Source organism: Hylobates moloch, unplaced genomic scaffold, assembly GCF_009828535.3.
Source record: "Hylobates moloch isolate HMO894 unplaced genomic scaffold, HMol_V3 SCAFFOLD_22, whole genome shotgun sequence".
Lineage (NCBI taxonomy): Eukaryota > Metazoa > Chordata > Mammalia > Primates > Hylobatidae > Hylobates > Hylobates moloch.
The window spans coordinates 12525246-12542361 of NW_026652297.1; the positions used below are offsets into that span (position 1 = coordinate 12525246).

The window sequence follows — 17116 nt, forward strand, 5'->3', positions numbered from 1 at the left end:
ATGAATTCCTCATTGGGTTCTCTCTGCTCCATTGGCCGTACCTTTCTGCAGATGGATGGGGTGTGGCCTGTCTGCACAAAAGCTACTGGTGGGCGGGTTCTGCCAGCTGTCGTAAGAAAACATAGTCACATTCATTCACTGCTGACTTTTAAAATATCTCTATCTACATTCTGACTCCTCCACCCCTCTACTTTTTTTTTTTTGCAGCTGGACATTTTTGTTTTTTTTCCTTTCTCTTAATTATGACTTGATTCTTAAGACTTGGGCAAACACTTCCAGTATCATAAAGGGCTTGCTGCCTGGCGGGGCAGCCTGTGCCCCACTGTGATACTTTATTCACCCTTGAGCCAGACTTCATCCTCCTTACCAGAGGCATTGCCGTGGCAACCTACCTCCTCTGGGCAATAAGTATGGGTGGCAAAGTCCTACATGCTTAATATGTTTGATATTTTACCTTTCAAAACATTCTTTGGGGAAATTCAAGTTGGCCTGTCGAACAAAATAAATAAGCTTTTTATTGTCAACAAGGGCTAAGGGCGGCAGCTTTGATAACAGGGAAAGCTTGGACTGGTCAAAAACTCGAAACCAGAGTGAGCAGGTCACATCTAGTTCCACTTGAGATGAGAAAGGAATGGGTAACCTCTCAGTGCTGATGGAAACTGACTCAGATCCCAGATGCTGCTGGGGAAGCTCTAGCCTAAGGTGCCTGCTGGGATGAAGTGAGCCCTGGTCCAAACCCCACCTTGTAATGTTTGTGTAGCTGCCACCACTGGAGGGAACAGGCATTTCTCCTACAGACAGTCCACCTTGGGAGTGCTGGGGCTTTCCTTTCCCTTCTGGGTGGCATCACACCAGAGTCCTCTTTAGCCCGGAAGCCCTTAAGAGTGCACATACATCACAGAACCCACTGAGAGCTTTGCAGAGGCTGAGGGACCGGGTAGCCCAATGTCCTCCCCCATCTCTGCCATCTGTCTATGCACTAGTTACAGAGACAGGCTCGTATTGGGCATTATTTGAAATTTGAGTGTTAAAAATTAAAAATTTACAATAAATTAAGTATTACGCTTCTTGGCTTCATTGGCAAATATTTTTTTCTTTAGATTTATATGAGTTTCTCCCTATCTTTATTTTTCTCATTTGTGTTTTTCTTCTTCCTTTTCTCTGTCTCTCTCCCTCCCTTTTTTTCTTCCTTCCATTTAAAAAAATGTAGTTATGAATTTATTTTGCCCATTTAATGGGATTTTCTCTGGCATATTGGAAACAAAGTGAGGTGTGGAGTCAGACAAACCTGGTTGGAATTATTAGCTATGTAGACCTTGCATAGCTGTCCCGGTTTGTTCAGGCTGAGAGGTTTTCTGGAACACAGGACTTTCAGCGCTGAACCTGGGACAGTCCTGGACAAACTGGGATGGTTGGTCACCTTACTTGGACAAAATACTTAGCCTCCCTGAGGCTTGGTTTCTTCACCTGTGAGCTGGGGATAATAATACCTGTCTCATGGGGGCTGTTTTGAGGGTTGGAAATAGTGTAAGAAAAGGGCCTGAAACTATGTCTGTGACACTGTAGACTCTCAATAATGATAATGATAATGACAACAATATTAACATTAATAATCATCTTATTTTTTAAATGGTCAGAGAGATTTTTTTCTGCTATCAATGCTTTTCTCTTTTTTCCTAATGTCTTTTCAAGGAGAAAAAGTTTATTTTGTTTTCTTCATTTTTACGTAAGCCTGGGTATTATGGTTTGAATGTTTGTCCCCTCCAAAACTCATGTTGAAACCTAATTCCCAAAGTGGAAATAATGAGGAGTGGGGCCTTTAAGAGGTGATTGGGTCATGAGAACTTCACTCACATGAATGGATTAATCCATTCATAGATTAAGAGATCAGTGAGTTAATGGATTAGTGGGTTATCACAGGAGTGGTACTGGTAGCTTTATAAGAAGAAGAAGAGAGACTTGAGCTAGCACACTTAGCTCCCTCACCACATGATGCTCTGAACTCCTTTGGGACTCTGCAGAGATCCCCATCAGCAAGAAGGGCCTCACCAGATGCAGCCCCGTGACCCGGTAATTCCCAGCCTTCAGAATTGTAAAAAATATATTTCATTTCTTTATAAATTACCCAGTTTCAGGTATTCTGTGATAAGAAACAGAAAATGACTAAGAAACTGGGTTTCTGAAGCTTTGCTATGTCCAGCTAAAAAACAGTAGCTGCTGAATTTTCCCTGATGTCTAACATCTCTGAGTAGAATCCAGTGATAACACACGGTTGAGATTATCTTTTAGAAAACTTGAAAAATTCATCAAGGACCCAAAAGTCTTCTTTAGAGATAGGCTGCTCTGTGCATAGCTCATACAGAGCCCCTTCCTTATCAGATGCAGGTCTGATGAGTTCCAGGTGTTAAATATTTGGGGACTCAGGGTCTGTTCTGGACATTTCCCCACACAGGTGGATCTGGTTGGCTCAGACCACCTGCCAACATTAGGCCACCCATCCTGAAGCAAGCCCATCCTGCTCTTTCTGGATGGCCCTGCTAGTCAGGAAAAGGAGTTGGAAACTGAGAAGGCCAGTGGCTGGGAGGAGATGAGGTCTGTGTGTTCTTGTGGAGCAAGCAAGAGGCTAACCTGGCATGGACTCTAGTCTTTGTTCTGGCTCCCCTGATATGCCTGTGCAAAGGCCTTGAGCATGTCATTTCTCCTTTCTGGTCCTCATTCACAACAGAGGTATGGGCCTCGGCTTTCCCATCTTCAAAGGTGAGTAGAGGTGAGTAAATGGGGAAATGATTGCCAATTGCCAAAGAGTCTCTAAAGGGGAAGGAAAGCTAAAGCAAAATAGTGTGAGATCAGTTTCTGGGCTCATGACCATTTTAATTTATTGGTTCAGAGTGAGCAGAGAACTCTACTCAGCCATGACTTAATAACTCCCTCCTTCCAAGCTGTCATGTCTCCAGGTAATGAGCTATATCTGCTCCTGTGGACTTCATGTCTGAGTTGTTTTCTATTTTTTAATTCTTCAGTTTTTAGTTTTCTTTTCTCTAGATATAAAATAAAGCTATTCTCATTGAAGAAAATTTGCAAAGTACTGTAAAGTACAAATAAAAAAAGTAACATAATTGTATCTCCAATCAGAAGCAACTACTTAAAATATTTTGGAATGTATTTCTTTCCAGGGTGTTTTTCAATGCACCATTTAATAGACTTAATGTTAGAAAAATATTATAATAATTTTAATGACTATATAATAGTTTACTTATATATAAATACTATTAGAAATCTTTCTCTCATTAGGTTTTTAGGTTGATCCAGTTACATTATTTTAAACAATTGATATATACCTTTGAGCATAAATATTTATGATTATTTCCTTAAGAGAAATTTAAAGAAGGAGCATTGCTGGATTAAAGAAGAAATATTTCCAGCTTTCTTCCATATTACATATAATTCTACCTTTATGTTACCCTAAAATCTAAGTTAAAAGATAGGACAAAATATAATGTTTTCTATGTAAGGAATTTGTATGATCCTTGGTCTGCAAGTAGGACCCACGCACTCCTTGAAGTTTCTCTGAAGAAGAAGAAGTCTATGCTTTCTTTTAGCTACCCACTGTGGCAGGGGTGACTGAGATTTCATCTTATTTGATTATTAGGGAGTAGCTGCATTTAGTATTGAATATTGTAGTGGTGTGGATACTAAAAGCCATCACTGATAGACGATTTTGTGGTATCTAAATTAAATACCCTTACTCCAGAACAGAATTTGGACATATTTAAAGCATTTTAGTGACATTTTATCTCTACAATATATTATACTATCTTACATATTGAATATTAATGTATTATAGTATCTTACGTAGTGAATATTAAACCACAAGAAACTTGTTGCTTATCGTCATCTCTTAAGGGCCTCACATGCTCATTTCACATTATTTGGGCTATTATGAAGAGAATACCCCCTTCCCTTTCTAGCTGTGGGTTGGGAAGTATGAAAAATCCACCTGACTTTAGCTGAAGGAATGGAATTGTTCAAAAGCCGTTCTGAGGCATATGCAAATACTTAAGAGTAGAAAAATCAAAGAAGTGACGGTCCCTGATGAGGCTCTGAAAATTGAACCGACTGTGTGGTAAATGTGTGTATGTATGAGTGTGAGTGTGTGTGTGATCCTTGAGTGTTTAAAGTGTTGGGCCACTAGTGGGGTGAGATCAGCGTTGTCGGAGGGTTAAAGTATATAAAGCACTAGGCACAGTACTGATTATTATGAGGACTCAGTACAGAAGTTAGATAATGAAAATATGTTAGTGAATCACTGTAATCAATCCTGAAGGTCACATAATTGGTTGGCAATGCAGTCAGAACCAGAAATCCAGGTTTTTTATTCCAAGCCCAGTGCTCTCTCCAGTGGAACACGTCAACTCAGAGATATCAGGCATTTTGGCAAAAACTGTGGCTGTTGCAGTAGTCAACCCTGGATAATGTCCTGTGGAGGCAGGAGGGGGCTGAGTGCTACCTAAGTAAAAGGTAAGAGAACTGGGGACTCCCAGGGATTTTTATGAGTAACAGTGCTGAGTCATATTTTGAGCCTGTATTCCATGGCTTGGTTCGTCCATTTCTGTCTTTGTATAAGGAGACTTCAAAATGCCCCTAAATTTTAGAAAATTTAAATTTGAATAGCTCAAAATTACATAACCAAGGACAGCTTTCTACTGATGACTTTTGTAATCTCACTTGTTTAAAACTGAATGTAAAGTGTTTCGTTTTTGTCTTTTTTTTTTTTTTAATTTTTAGGTTTTAATTACCAGCTTTCTTTGAGAACCAGAGTAATCTCTCAGATCCTTCCTTTCTGTACCATATACTGTTTGGTAACTAGTCAGAGAAGCTCAGAAGTTATATCTCTGAAGCTTTCTCTGGAGTTCAGTTCGAACCAAAAGAAGAAAAAAATGAGGCAAAGCAATGAGTTTGCCTGATTTCTAAGGACCCTGGGTCCTTAGAATACAAGTTTTCATGGCATATGACAAATCTCCATGTTTTGACTGGGGGACCCAGGCTTCACCAACTAGATACCACTGCTCTGGCTATAGGAAGAGGTTTAGGGATGGGTACATTACTCAAATAATCTAATGTATTTTGTTAGGGTTTTTCTCCTATGGATAGAAGGAAAGAGATGCCTCCCTTTGGCTAGGTTTCCCATAGCTGAAACATGGCTTTATGGCTAGAAATATAAGCAGCCAACACAACAACTTACAATCTTCTTGAGAAGCAAACCAACGGAGAAGAAAGCAGAACTGAGATATGGGCAGAGAAAAATAGAGTCTTAATCATAACCCTTGATTCAGCTGTGTCTGAAGCCAACCCTGGCCTCAGATACCCCAGTTACATAAGCATTGCCCTCTTTGTCTTAAAGTTGTGCAGCTTGGTTTTCTGTCACTTAAGTGGGTCCTTTACTTATATTATTCCATTATCCTTATCATCCCTATTTTACAGATAAGGAAATGGAGACTCAGAAAGTTTAAGGGCTTTGCTCAAGCTAACATAGCCGGGAAGTAGTATGACCTGGATTTGAGGTTGGGCTGTTCTGACTATATAGCTTATGCTGCTTTTGTAGCTTGGATACAGCCTCAGTTTATTGAGCTGGTCAACCCAACCCTTGGCAGCATCAAGAGGGCAGGCACTGGCTCTCTTGTTTTACTGGCCCACAAACAGGACAATGACATTAGACACGTCAGCCTGGTGCGCTTAGGGTCAGACAGGCTAAACTGGATCCTTGGACCCCATGCTGCATGCCTGGTTGCTCTGGGAACTCCTTTTCATTAAGGCTTCCCAACTTGCAGAAACCACAAACTGGTCTGGACCGACACCTAGCTCTAGGTAGCTAGGCTGCTGCTGAGCAGAAATGGATTCTGAAAGCAGAAAAACTCCCATGAAGACGCATCCAGCGTTGAGGTGCTGGGACTTCCCACCTCCACTTCCCAAAACATATGAAAAAAGAGCAGAAGCTATTCAACTGTAGGATAACAGTGTTTTTAATATTTAAGTAACAAAACATTCAGGTTAATACTCAATGCATATACAATAAGATAGAGCAACAACAGCAAAATTACAAAGCACAATCTAACTATATGGAGGCTTTCAAACAATTAAGTGTTGGATAGAGAATGCGCTAATTAAAAACCCAGCTGAGCCACACCGCACTACCTGAGACCTGACCAGGGACTTTCTGGTGGTAGGAGGGAGAGCTCATTGTGCCCTGTGGCCTTCAACTCAAATGGATGCTCTTCAACTCAGATCCAGAGAGCACTTAACAATCTCCATGCTCTAGATTGCCCAACCCTCCTCCTTACTTTTCTTTTTTCTTTAGTTGACTTGTCTGCTCATCCTTTACCCAAACGGAGGCAGTGAGTTCCACAGATACTTCCTCTGGTTTGGTTTAAATGTTGCTGTCTCAGTGAGAAGGGCCTCTGAGCTCACTGCTCTGACTCTTGAACACAACTTGTTATTATTTAATGGGGCATAATCCATTCTCTCCCCAGACATAGTCTGTTCAGCCTGAAGATCCTTATGAGTATTCACCAATCCCCTTGGAGATCGCTTTCATATGTACTATTGATGTGAGGACTTTACTCTCAAATAATAACCTAATGGCCAAGTTCCCCTGCAACAATGCTGCTGTGAGTAGTTTTTAGAGACTGCTTTTACCTCGGTTTCCTAGGGGGCCTATCTGGCTTTGGTACTGGGATGGAATTCTACTGTCCCGGAAGGAATTTAGACTTTCTGCTCCAAAGGGCAGTGATGTAAGCTCAGGGAAGGTGTGTGGTTGCAAAGAGCTTTCAGTTTTGCCCAAACATCTGATGGTCCAACCACTCTAGGTGAATTCAGAGAAGGGAACAGCTCTCAGAGTAACAAAACTGACCACCAGCCAGTTGTGATGGCGCACACCTGTAGTCCCAGCTACTTGGGAGGCCAGGATAGGAGAATTGCTTGAGTGCAGGAGTTTGAGGCCAGCCTGGAAAGTGAGACCCCGTCTCTAAACAAAGCAAAACAAAACAAAACCGACCACAGTGCCAGGAAAGTGCTACTGCCAACTGGCAGTGGCTTGTAACCATGCAAATGTGGATATGTGTCACTTGGAAACATTACATTTAATTCAGGCTCAACTTTTTTTTTTTTTTTAAAGAATTGGTTTTAAGCTACTTCCTAGGACTTGCTGTGTTCCATTATTTATTTTTTATTTTTTAGACAGGATCTCACTATGTCACCTGGCTGGAGTGCAGTGGTGTGACCATGGCTCACTGCAGCCCCAACCTCCCTAGGCTCAAGTCATCCTCCCACCTCAGCCTCCCGGAATGCTGGGACTACAGGTGTATGCCACCATGACTGGCTGATTTTTTCTCTGTATTTTGTAGAGACAGGGTTTCTCCATGTTGCCCAGGCTGGTCTCGAACTTCTGGGCTCAAGTGATCCTTCCTCAGCCTCCCAAAGTGCTAGGATTACAGGCGTGAGCCACTGTGCCTAGACATTATTTTTTACATGGCTTACACTTATTATCATGTATAATCAGAGCCACAGAGACCTCAAAGGGAAAGAATTAGGATCAGTGAGCCTTTCATGGAATTTGTACCTAAGCATGACTTTACAAAGTACCATATAGACAATGTCGAAGCAATTATTTTTTCATTTCCTTCTATCCACATGTAGGGGTGAGGCTAATTGACAGAGATAGTGTATCATTTTACTAAAACATTATTTATTTTTACTATATTTAGGACTTAAATTAAAAAAAAATAATTTTCTCATTCATCTAGGGACAATTTCTGACCCGCGACAGAAAGAGGACTGCAGTGGAGAGCTCAGGAAACTCCTAGAATCGTCTTGCTGGAATAAGAAGATGCCAACAGCAGTAGAAAGGTTTGGTTGCCTCGAACTGAAAATCACTTTGGTTTGGTAACTTTTAAGATCACAGTGTAAGAAAACCAAGATAATGGGCTGGAGAGATTACAAATATCTTTCTCTTATTGCTTCTTCTTCAGTAAGTGTTTATTACTAGCCAAGTTGGGAGTAGGGAGACAAAAGTCAAATAGCAGAAAATAATGTCTTTGGATCTACTCTTTTTCCTTTCAAAAGTTTTCTTGGGGATAAGCTGGGAAATAGATCATCAATGGGTTTATTGACTAGGAGGAAGAGGGGGAGTCTGTCTAAATCATCAAAATGTGAGAGAGAGATTAAAACCACCTTCTCTCATCAGAGTAGAAAGTTATATTTAAAAAAAGAAATAGAGGTTTGAAAACATGAGCTATAGCCTCTAATTCATAAATAACGCAGATGTTTTATGATGGAATATTTAGAGACAGAGACATGAGGCTAAGACCATTTGGCCTCTCCAAAGATGAAATCAAGGCTTTTCTAACTTCCAGCTGTGAGTCAAAAGCAATAAGAAATCAAGATGGAATCTCCTTGTTTTTTGGGTGAGCTCTCTGGGAGTTTCTTCTGCCCGTTCTGAGAGGTCTTAGAGTATTACACATAGTCGTGCTTGGAAGGATAAGATTGTACCTCGTCCTCTGTGCGGGCACCCCCATCGTATATCTTCTTGTTTTTGGTGTTGGACCCAAAGCCAGTGCTGGCCTTGAAGCCTCCAGGCTTGTAGGCAACACTGTGGCCCGAGGCATGATAAGAAACGGCTTTGTAGCTGAAAGAAAAAAAAACATTTCATGATTGTAGATGTCTTTCTTAGGAGGACCAACCTCCTATTTACCCTAAACTATCTGGGTCTTGGCACTGAAAGTCCAGTGTCCCTGGAAACCTGTCAGTCTGGGGCAAACCAGGATAGTTAGTAACCCTAGTTTTTGGTACACTGGTTTTTCTGCCTCTCCAGTGGAACAGAGGTTCTTGCACTGTTTTAGAGCTTTGCTGAGCCGAGAACAAAATCTCCTGAGAATAAAATAATTGTGATTCCAAGTGGACATTTTTGGATGGTGGAGAGAGGTATCCCCAAATCCTCAGTAACTAATGAGTTCCCTCTGTTAATCAATAAAAATAAAGCTGAACCAGAAACAATGTCCGGGGGAACATTGTTACGTCAAAGGATCATAGAATTTGTGAGCTGGAGGGTACCTATGTTCAGCCCATTGCCTCAAGCTGCTCATTTCATGGATGAGGTGATAGAGGCACAGAGAGAGCAAATAACCTGCTGGAGGTCACAGGGCTGGTCAGCAGCAGAACCACACTGGAATCCAGCTCTCCCCACAGCAGTTCAATTTAGGGAGTTACAGCAGAGTTTCTCAGCAGCAGCACTGTTGACACTTTGGAACAGATGCTTCTTTGTTGTGGGACAGTTCTGTGCACTGTAGGGTGTTTAGCAGCATCCCTGGCCTCTACCCGCCAGAGGCCAGTATCACTTTCTCCACCCTCCCAAAATTGTAACAATTAAAAATGTCTTCAGATGTTGCCAAATATCCCCTGGGGGGGCAAATTGCTCCTAGTTGAGAACTACGGAGTTACAAAACAATCTCAGAAGGAACCAAGAAGGATGGATTTTTCTTTCAAATAGGATCACATTTAAATCAGTCTAGGCTGAAATATTCTCATTCTGTTCTTTAGGTTCCCCCTAAAAGAGAAGCTTCGATAATCTTTAAGTCAAATAAAGTTCATCCATATACCTAGACTAATTTTTTTTTTTGGCTGCAAGTTATACATTAAAATAGACCCTGAACAAGTAAAACGTCTGGTTGCAGCGGAACAGGGAAACTCACTTGGTTTCTTCTGGTGCCAGGCCCCGGCAGGCGATGCACATCATCACACCCCCAATTAGTGTGAGGCCTCCAGCGACCCAGCCCACGAACAGAGCCGCACCAAATGTGTACCTGGGTGGGGAGATGGTGGCTGTCAATATGGTTGAATCAACTCTCCAGGCTCCGCCCACTGCACCTGGCTGTGCCTGTTCTTTCTGTCCCCACTTTTGGATTCTACATCCATCCCTGCCCATGCCCCTGAACACACATTCCTGTGGGTCACAGCCAACTGATCGGGTACCCTGGAGAGTAGAATTGGGACTAAAGCTAGGGGGCAAAACAGCAGGGGGATTCTAGCATCACTCAACCATAAAATTATAAATCTCATCTCTGTGACACATCTCAAGAAATCTCCCTCCCCTCTCTACTGGCAAAAGAAAGTGTCTTGAAGATTTGGCAAGAGAAATTTGAGAGATATAAAATCAATCTCCACTGGGTGCGGTGGTTCACGCCTGTAATCCTAGCACTTTGGGAGGCCAAGTTTCAACTGAAGTCGGGAGTTCAAGAGCAGCCTGGCCAGCATGGTGAAACCCTGTCTCTACTGAAAATACAAAAATTAGCTGGGTGTGGTGGTGCACGCCTGTAATCCCAGCTACTCAGGAGGCTAAGGCATGAGAATTGCTTGAACCTGAAAGGTGGAGGTTGCAGTGAGCTGAGATTGTGCCATTGCACTCTAGCCTGGGCAAAAGAGCGAGACTCTGACAAAAAAAAAAAAAAAATCAATCTGAAGTTATTATTTCTGAAGGAATTTTAGTTCCTTGAGTTCTCAGTATGGGCCAACAAGCAGTCATCTTAACTTATCTCAAATAATCCTTACAACTATCCATGCAGGTAGAGCTATTACCTTCAGAAGGAACTAAGTTGAAGTGACTATTCATTCTTTTATTGATGTCTTTACTTATTTGTTCAACAAGTCTTTATTGAGCTCCTACTATGTGCAGAGCCCTGCCCTGGTACTGGGACACAGGGCGAACAAGATAGACAGAGACCCTGTGCTCATGTGCTTCATGGTGCTTCTGTTCCAGCTCACAAGAGAATTCTAACTTGGGGTGGTCTGACTCCAAAGCTGGTGCCTTTCGCCTAGGGGGGCTGCCTCCAATAGGACTCAATTACATCAGATCAGGATTGAGAACAAAATCTCCTGAGAATAAAATAATTGTGATCCCAAATGGACATTTTTGGATGGTGGAGAGCAGTATCCTTCTTCAAGTGACCAAAAACTGTTAGGATGTCAGTGTGTATTTTAATGCCAGCTGATAACTTGATTTCCAGCTCCATGAGCTCTGCAGAAAAGGAGAGCTCGGCATGGAAAAGGAGTGCCTCCCCTTGGAAGTTTCCCTTTGTGTTCCTCAAAGAGCATGGGGACTGTTTGTAGAACTCTATGAATTACTAGTATGTTTAAAGTCTACGACACAAGCTAAGAATGTTATACCAACAATAGGAAGACAAGTAATATGTGTGCAAACCTCTGCAACCTAAGAAAATACAATACTTTAGATGTGCTTTAAAAGCACACACATTGGCTGGGTGTGGTGGCTCACGCCTGTAATCCCAGCACTTTGGGAGGCCGAGGCAGGCAGATTGCCTGAGGTAGGGAGTTTGAGACCAGCCTGGCCAGCATGGTGAAACCCCATCTCTACTAAAAATACAAAAATTAGCCAGGTGTGGTGGCAGTGGCAGGTGCCTGTAATCCCAGCTACTTGGGAAGTTGAGGCAGGAGAATTGCTTGAACCCGGGAGGCGGAGGTTGCAGTGAGCCGAGACCGTGCCATTGCCCTCCAGCCTGGGCAACAGAGTGAGACTTCATCTCAAAAAAAAAAAAAAAAAAAGTACACACACTTTAGCAGGATTAAAGTAAACGATGTAAGCTTCATGACCAAGTATAGTTGACTGAGCTCAGTCCTTGAAAAAGTTCTGGGAGAAAATTTACCTGTAGGCTATTTTTATTTCCTTGCACTGGGAAAAAGACAGAAATTTGGTTTAAGGGCTTCTGCCTTGGCATGAAGAGCCCTGCCTCCTCATCCTACCCGGTGTGGCTGGGGGCTGAACAGCAGATCTTTTCCTGGGGCTCCTCCTAGGGGGTCCCTAGGTGATTTCCTGGTGACAACCCTGGTCTGTGAGCCCTGACACAGACAGAGCCCCTGTCTTTGATACCCCTATGGATGATTGAGTGATTGCTTAATGCTAATGATGATAACAACAATTGCTACCATTTATTAAGCCCTTACTGATATTGTGATAAGCACTTTTTACCACTATCTTGTTTAATTCTCCCAATAGCCACTGTGATAATATTTGTCACTTGCATTTTACAGATGAAGAGATTGAGGCTCAGCAAGGTTAACACACTTCTCCAATGACCCAGGAAGGACACGATATCATCAGGATTCAAACTCAGGTCACTTTGCCTTCAAAACTCTCATTGTTAATGCATCTTCTAAGCATGAGGGACAAAGGCCTTTTCCTCAACTTAGACACTCTGGGTCAAGGTTAGCAAACCTAAATACTTACCTGGGACAGGCAAGAAACTTAAATGAGTGAAGTGAGCTAGATAGAAGAACATATTTCATTTTCTCAACTGTAATATATGGGAAAAATCCCTATAAGCATGAGTTGGGCTATTTGGGCATAGTGGGGATTGTGGTAAACTGGACAGAGTGAGTCCTAGCCAAAAGGGTAGCTGCCTCTCAGCTGCAGAGATGGAGGTCATATGAGAACGAGGGCCCAGTGTAATGCTGCCAGATCTTCTGATTTTTTACACAAAGCTGGAAAAACAGAGTATGTGTATATGTGTGGGGGGTGAAGTCTCCTTGTAGTAGGCACTAGTGGTGCTCTACCCTTTAACCATTTCTGTGGGTCTCTTCTCCAGCTTGTGTATTCCTTTGCCTTTACCTGCTGGCCCCTGTGGCTGCCTCTGGAATTCTGGCTTTGGTTTAGCCACTGAAGCCACTCTGCCCACAGGGACTGACTGGCACCAAGGTATGAAAGCTCAGCTCTTTAGTTTGGAGTCGAGACATCTCTGGTGTATAATTCACACTGCACAGCTCTCCTCAGGACCAGGCTGAGTCCAGGGCTTCACCTGAAATCACGCCCATGCTTGGCTTCCCTTCCTTCCCATCCCTGCTTCCCTTCCTTCCCATCCCTGCTTCCCTTCCTTCCCATCCCTGCTTCCCTTCCTTCCCATCCCTGCTTCCCTCACCCACTAACCATCTCCCTTTTCTTAATGAACTCTGGCACTGGGATCCTCTTCTCAGGATCTGTTTCTGAGAAACCCAGCCCTTAACCCTTCTAATTTTTTTTTGTTTGTTTTTTTGAGATGGAGTCTCACTCTGTCACCCAGGCTGGAGTGCAGTGGCGTGATCTCGGCTCACTGCAACCTCTGCCTCCCAGGTTCAAGTGATTCTCCTGCCTCAGTCTCCCAAGTAGCTGGGACTACAGGTGCCTGCCACCACGCCCAGCTAATTTTATATTTTCAGTAGAGACGGGGGTTTCACCATATTGACCAGGCTGGTCTTGAACTCCTGACCTTGTGATCCGCCCACCTCGGCCTCCCAAAGTGCTGGGATTACAGGCGTGAGCCACCGCGCCCAGCCTAACCCTTCTAATTTTTAAAAGTTGGTAATTGGTTCAGATTATAAAATGAAATGTTTTATACAAAACACCTTGCAGACTGTGTACAGTGTGAGGGCAGGCAGTTTGCAGCTCTAGTCTGGGGCTTAGGCTCTGCCACTGTTACATACGACACGGCAATAACGGAGTTGGGGAACAGGAGAAGGAGGGGGGTCCCAGGACCAAGTGGGGCACTGGAACCAAAGCTCTATCAAGGTTACTGCCAAGGTCTTTTTTGGAAGCTGGGCTGTCTTGTAAGACTTCCGGGTGGAGAAAATGAGAAGACAAAAGAAAGGGAAAGACAGCTGCCCATCCATGGAGGGAGACGTTCAGGAGGCCTTTCAGAATTCTATAGTCTTAATTCCAGGACTGAAGCTGCCTGCCCGTGGGACAGGGGCTGGTGCTAGGGAGATGGTGTGAGAGAGTGATGGCAGGCATTAGTTCTAAGTGCAAAGTGGCTGGTAGATGGTTCCTCTGAGCAAGGGCAATGACCTCAGGCACCCAAATACTCTGGGAAAGGTGGGCTTTTCTAAGTAGGGTGAGCAATCATTCTGGTTTGCCCATGATAGAGGAGTTTCCCAGAATGTGGAACTTGCAGTGCTAAAATTGGGAAAGTCCCAGGCAGATTGGAATGAGTTGGTCACCCTACTTCCAAATTTCACCTGTAACTAAGAGACCATGAGAGGAACATAGAGTAGGATCAGGGGAGTTTTGAGGGATCACTTCCTTTACATTCTTGAAATAAAGCAGAAAAATGAGTGGGGATTGGAGTTCCAGGGAGCCAGAGGGTAATGGATTTATCACACCCTCAGTCTCCATCTGTACCCCATGTCGGTGTGGCTGGAAAAATGCCAAGTGCATGCATCCAGAGATGGCAGGTCACTGAGGTCTAATATTTATATTTCTTCTCAAGAACAAGATCTTTAAAGGAATTTGCTCCAGCTTCTTGCTATGAGATATATCCCTTTAAGGTGACTAAATGAATACGGGCGTTGGTATTGCTTTTCCATCTTTAAAAGTTCTACTCTCCTTCAGACACCAAATCATAGTGGGGTTTCATCTCCCTCTACCAGACTGCACCCCCTGTGAGAGTGGGGACTTTGTATCTCCAGCACTCTGAACATGTCTTGGCTTACGGCAGGTGATCAATACATTTGTAGAACAAATGAATTAATGAATGAGAGAAAGAGGCAGCTATACCAGGAAGGAACATCACTTTTCTCACCCATACTGCACCTTGCTAATTTCTATTCAAACACTTCCCTGTTCCTAGCCAGGTTCCAGTTACGGACTGTAGATGTAAGTTGATGTTCATTCACTTGCCTGGGTTAACAGTGCCTGTTTCATTGCCACCACAATGGGGCTTGTGTAAGAGTGTTAGATAAATACTATGAACTGTCACTGTATTTCAATGCAAATGTCAGATCAGCCTCAAGTCATATCACCAAGGATATTTCACTGAAATGAAGTTTATGAATTTACAGGTGATTGTTGATTTATGATATGGCATGGTTGTCTCTGATAAATTTTTGCTATTTCAGGCACTGACAGTCACATTAGGCACATGTGTTTAATCAGATTCTTGTAACAATATTCATCATGGTGAATGCCGAGACCTAGATTAGGAGGTTACCTGGTCTGAACAGTTTGCACCATCCCACCCATGCCGGTGTACATGTTAGCTGTGGACATCCAGAAGTTAGTCACCAGCATGTTGGCAAACACAGACACTCCAGCAATTGCACAAAGACCTGTGGGAAAGAGAAAGAAAACTCCACAGTTAGTTTCAAGGGATTACAATGTTTCTGAGGCAGTTTATGCCTAGATGAGTTTAGATGAGTAGGCTGCAGAATATTGTATCCCTATAACCAAGCATTGATTATTGAATTCTTGCTATGTGCTAAATATTGTGATAGATGCTGAGAATGTTTTATATCGCTAATTGTGGAAGGATATGTGTGTGTACAGAAATAAATTTTTTGTGCATCTTGGGACCAAGGCTCAATAGTCCAAATATTTTCAGTCTGGTTCTTTGGTAATGTCAAAGTATCTTCCCTTAAAATCACTTTCTAAAGCCTTGCCAAGGAAATGCCTTTTAGGGATCAAGTCACATGACTCTTTTAGGGTTGAGAACCTCTATTTTTTTCAGCTAAAGTTAAGATTCAAAAGCTTACTAAGTGTTTTTTCTTTTAAATAAAAAAAATTCTTTTAATCGACATAGGGGGTCACAATGCTGCCTAGGCTGGTCTTGAACCCCTGGACTCAAGTGATCCTCCTGTCTTCGCCTCTCAAAGTGCCGACATTATACATGTGAACCACTGCACCCAGCTAAGAACCTCTTACATTGGGGTTGGGGTGGCGGCTAAGAAGGACCTTAGCACTCATGATACACAACTGGGCCTCCACGCTGAGATCATGAATCCCAGTATGAAAAGTTCTGAACCACATTCAGCAGTAGGGAGGAGTCATGTTTTCTCTACCAGAATGATTTTGCTTTGACATTCGCAGAAGTGGGAACTCCAGGCTTTGTGTTTACCTGAGACAATGAACATGATCCCAGAGGTCAGCGTCATGTTGGCTTTGGCAGAGTCCTCCATGCTGCCAATGCGGATGCATTTCAGGGCAAAGATGGATACCAGGAGGCCAATAGCACCCAGGACGATGCCTACGATCATCAGGGCTCGCACCGCCTGCAGCATGGCTGTGGGGCAAGGGGCAAGACACAAGCAGACAAATAAGACCAGCTCAGCACACTTGATTAGGCTCTGGTTTAACAAAACAGAGCAACCACAACTAACCTGCACCAAACCTCTGAGAGAAGCAAAGTCCATAAACTGTGAAACTTGTCATTGTCAAAGGATGTGGAATTGTGGGAAATACAAAATACATCGCTTACAATTCTCTGACTGATGAAGGACATGCACTCAGATGTCTTCAGAATCAGAGAATTACGGATGGTTGGAACTGGGGGGGCCCTTGGATTGTATCTATTTCAGCTTCCTCATTTTTAAAGCTTGACAATCTGGGGCTCGGAAAGGGGAAAATAGTTTGTCTAAGGTAAGAGTTCAAATTACTGATAGAGCTTATAGCTGTGACTTCTAACCCAAATATTTTTCTTCTCTTGTGCTTCCATATGTGCTGAAAGTTTCACATAGTTGTGTCCACTTTAGGAAACCCAGAATTCATTTATAGCATATGATGAAGCCAAGGTTGCTAAGTGATATACCAAGGATACTCAATTTTGTCCCTTTCCAAAAGGAACTACTAAGATTATGGTGAGCTGTAGGTTTCAGATGTATATAAAACAATATAACAATATTAGGCCTTTCAACTAGACTACAGTTTATCAGCAGTTTCCTTTCCAGGAATCAGTCATAGCTATAGGCCCTACAGGGACTCTTCTGCAGTGCCCTCACCTCCAGATATAGCCAAAGTTGCTTCTAGTGCATCCTTAAATTGCAGTGACTCATAGCAACAACTGTTTACTGAGTCCTCCTGACTGGCCATGGGATGACAGTAGTTAACAATAGGTCAGACACGGTCTCTGTTGTCATGGAGCTTATGCCAAAGTGGGGAACGACAGTCACTAAGCATGTCTATTACAAGTATAATTAATTTAACAAGGAAGACAAATTAGTCCTTCGTGTGTTCCAGAAGACAAGGCCCCTAGTGTGGTTGGTCTGGTGGAGCCGAACTGCAAAACTGTGTGGAGATGCTTATGTGCTA

General features: G+C 42.9%; 1 protein-coding gene across 2 annotated transcripts in view; it reads right to left on the reverse strand.

Annotated features, from left to right (window-relative positions):
- Positions 1-6002: 6002 nt before the first annotated feature.
- The window catches only part of CLDN18 (claudin 18), a 35029-nt gene continuing 23915 nt past the window's right edge, over positions 6003-17116 (reverse strand). For both annotated transcript variants that reach the window (XM_032143512.2, XM_032143511.2), the window contains exons 2-5: positions 15927-16091; positions 15024-15141; positions 9744-9854; positions 6003-8680 (exon numbers count right to left, since the gene is read on the reverse strand). In XM_032143512.2, the coding sequence (XP_031999403.1) occupies positions 8509-8680; positions 9744-9854; positions 15024-15141; positions 15927-16091 (566 nt within the window). In that variant the 3' untranslated portion in view covers positions 6003-8508. The remainder of the gene's footprint in view (positions 8681-9743; positions 9855-15023; positions 15142-15926; positions 16092-17116) is intronic.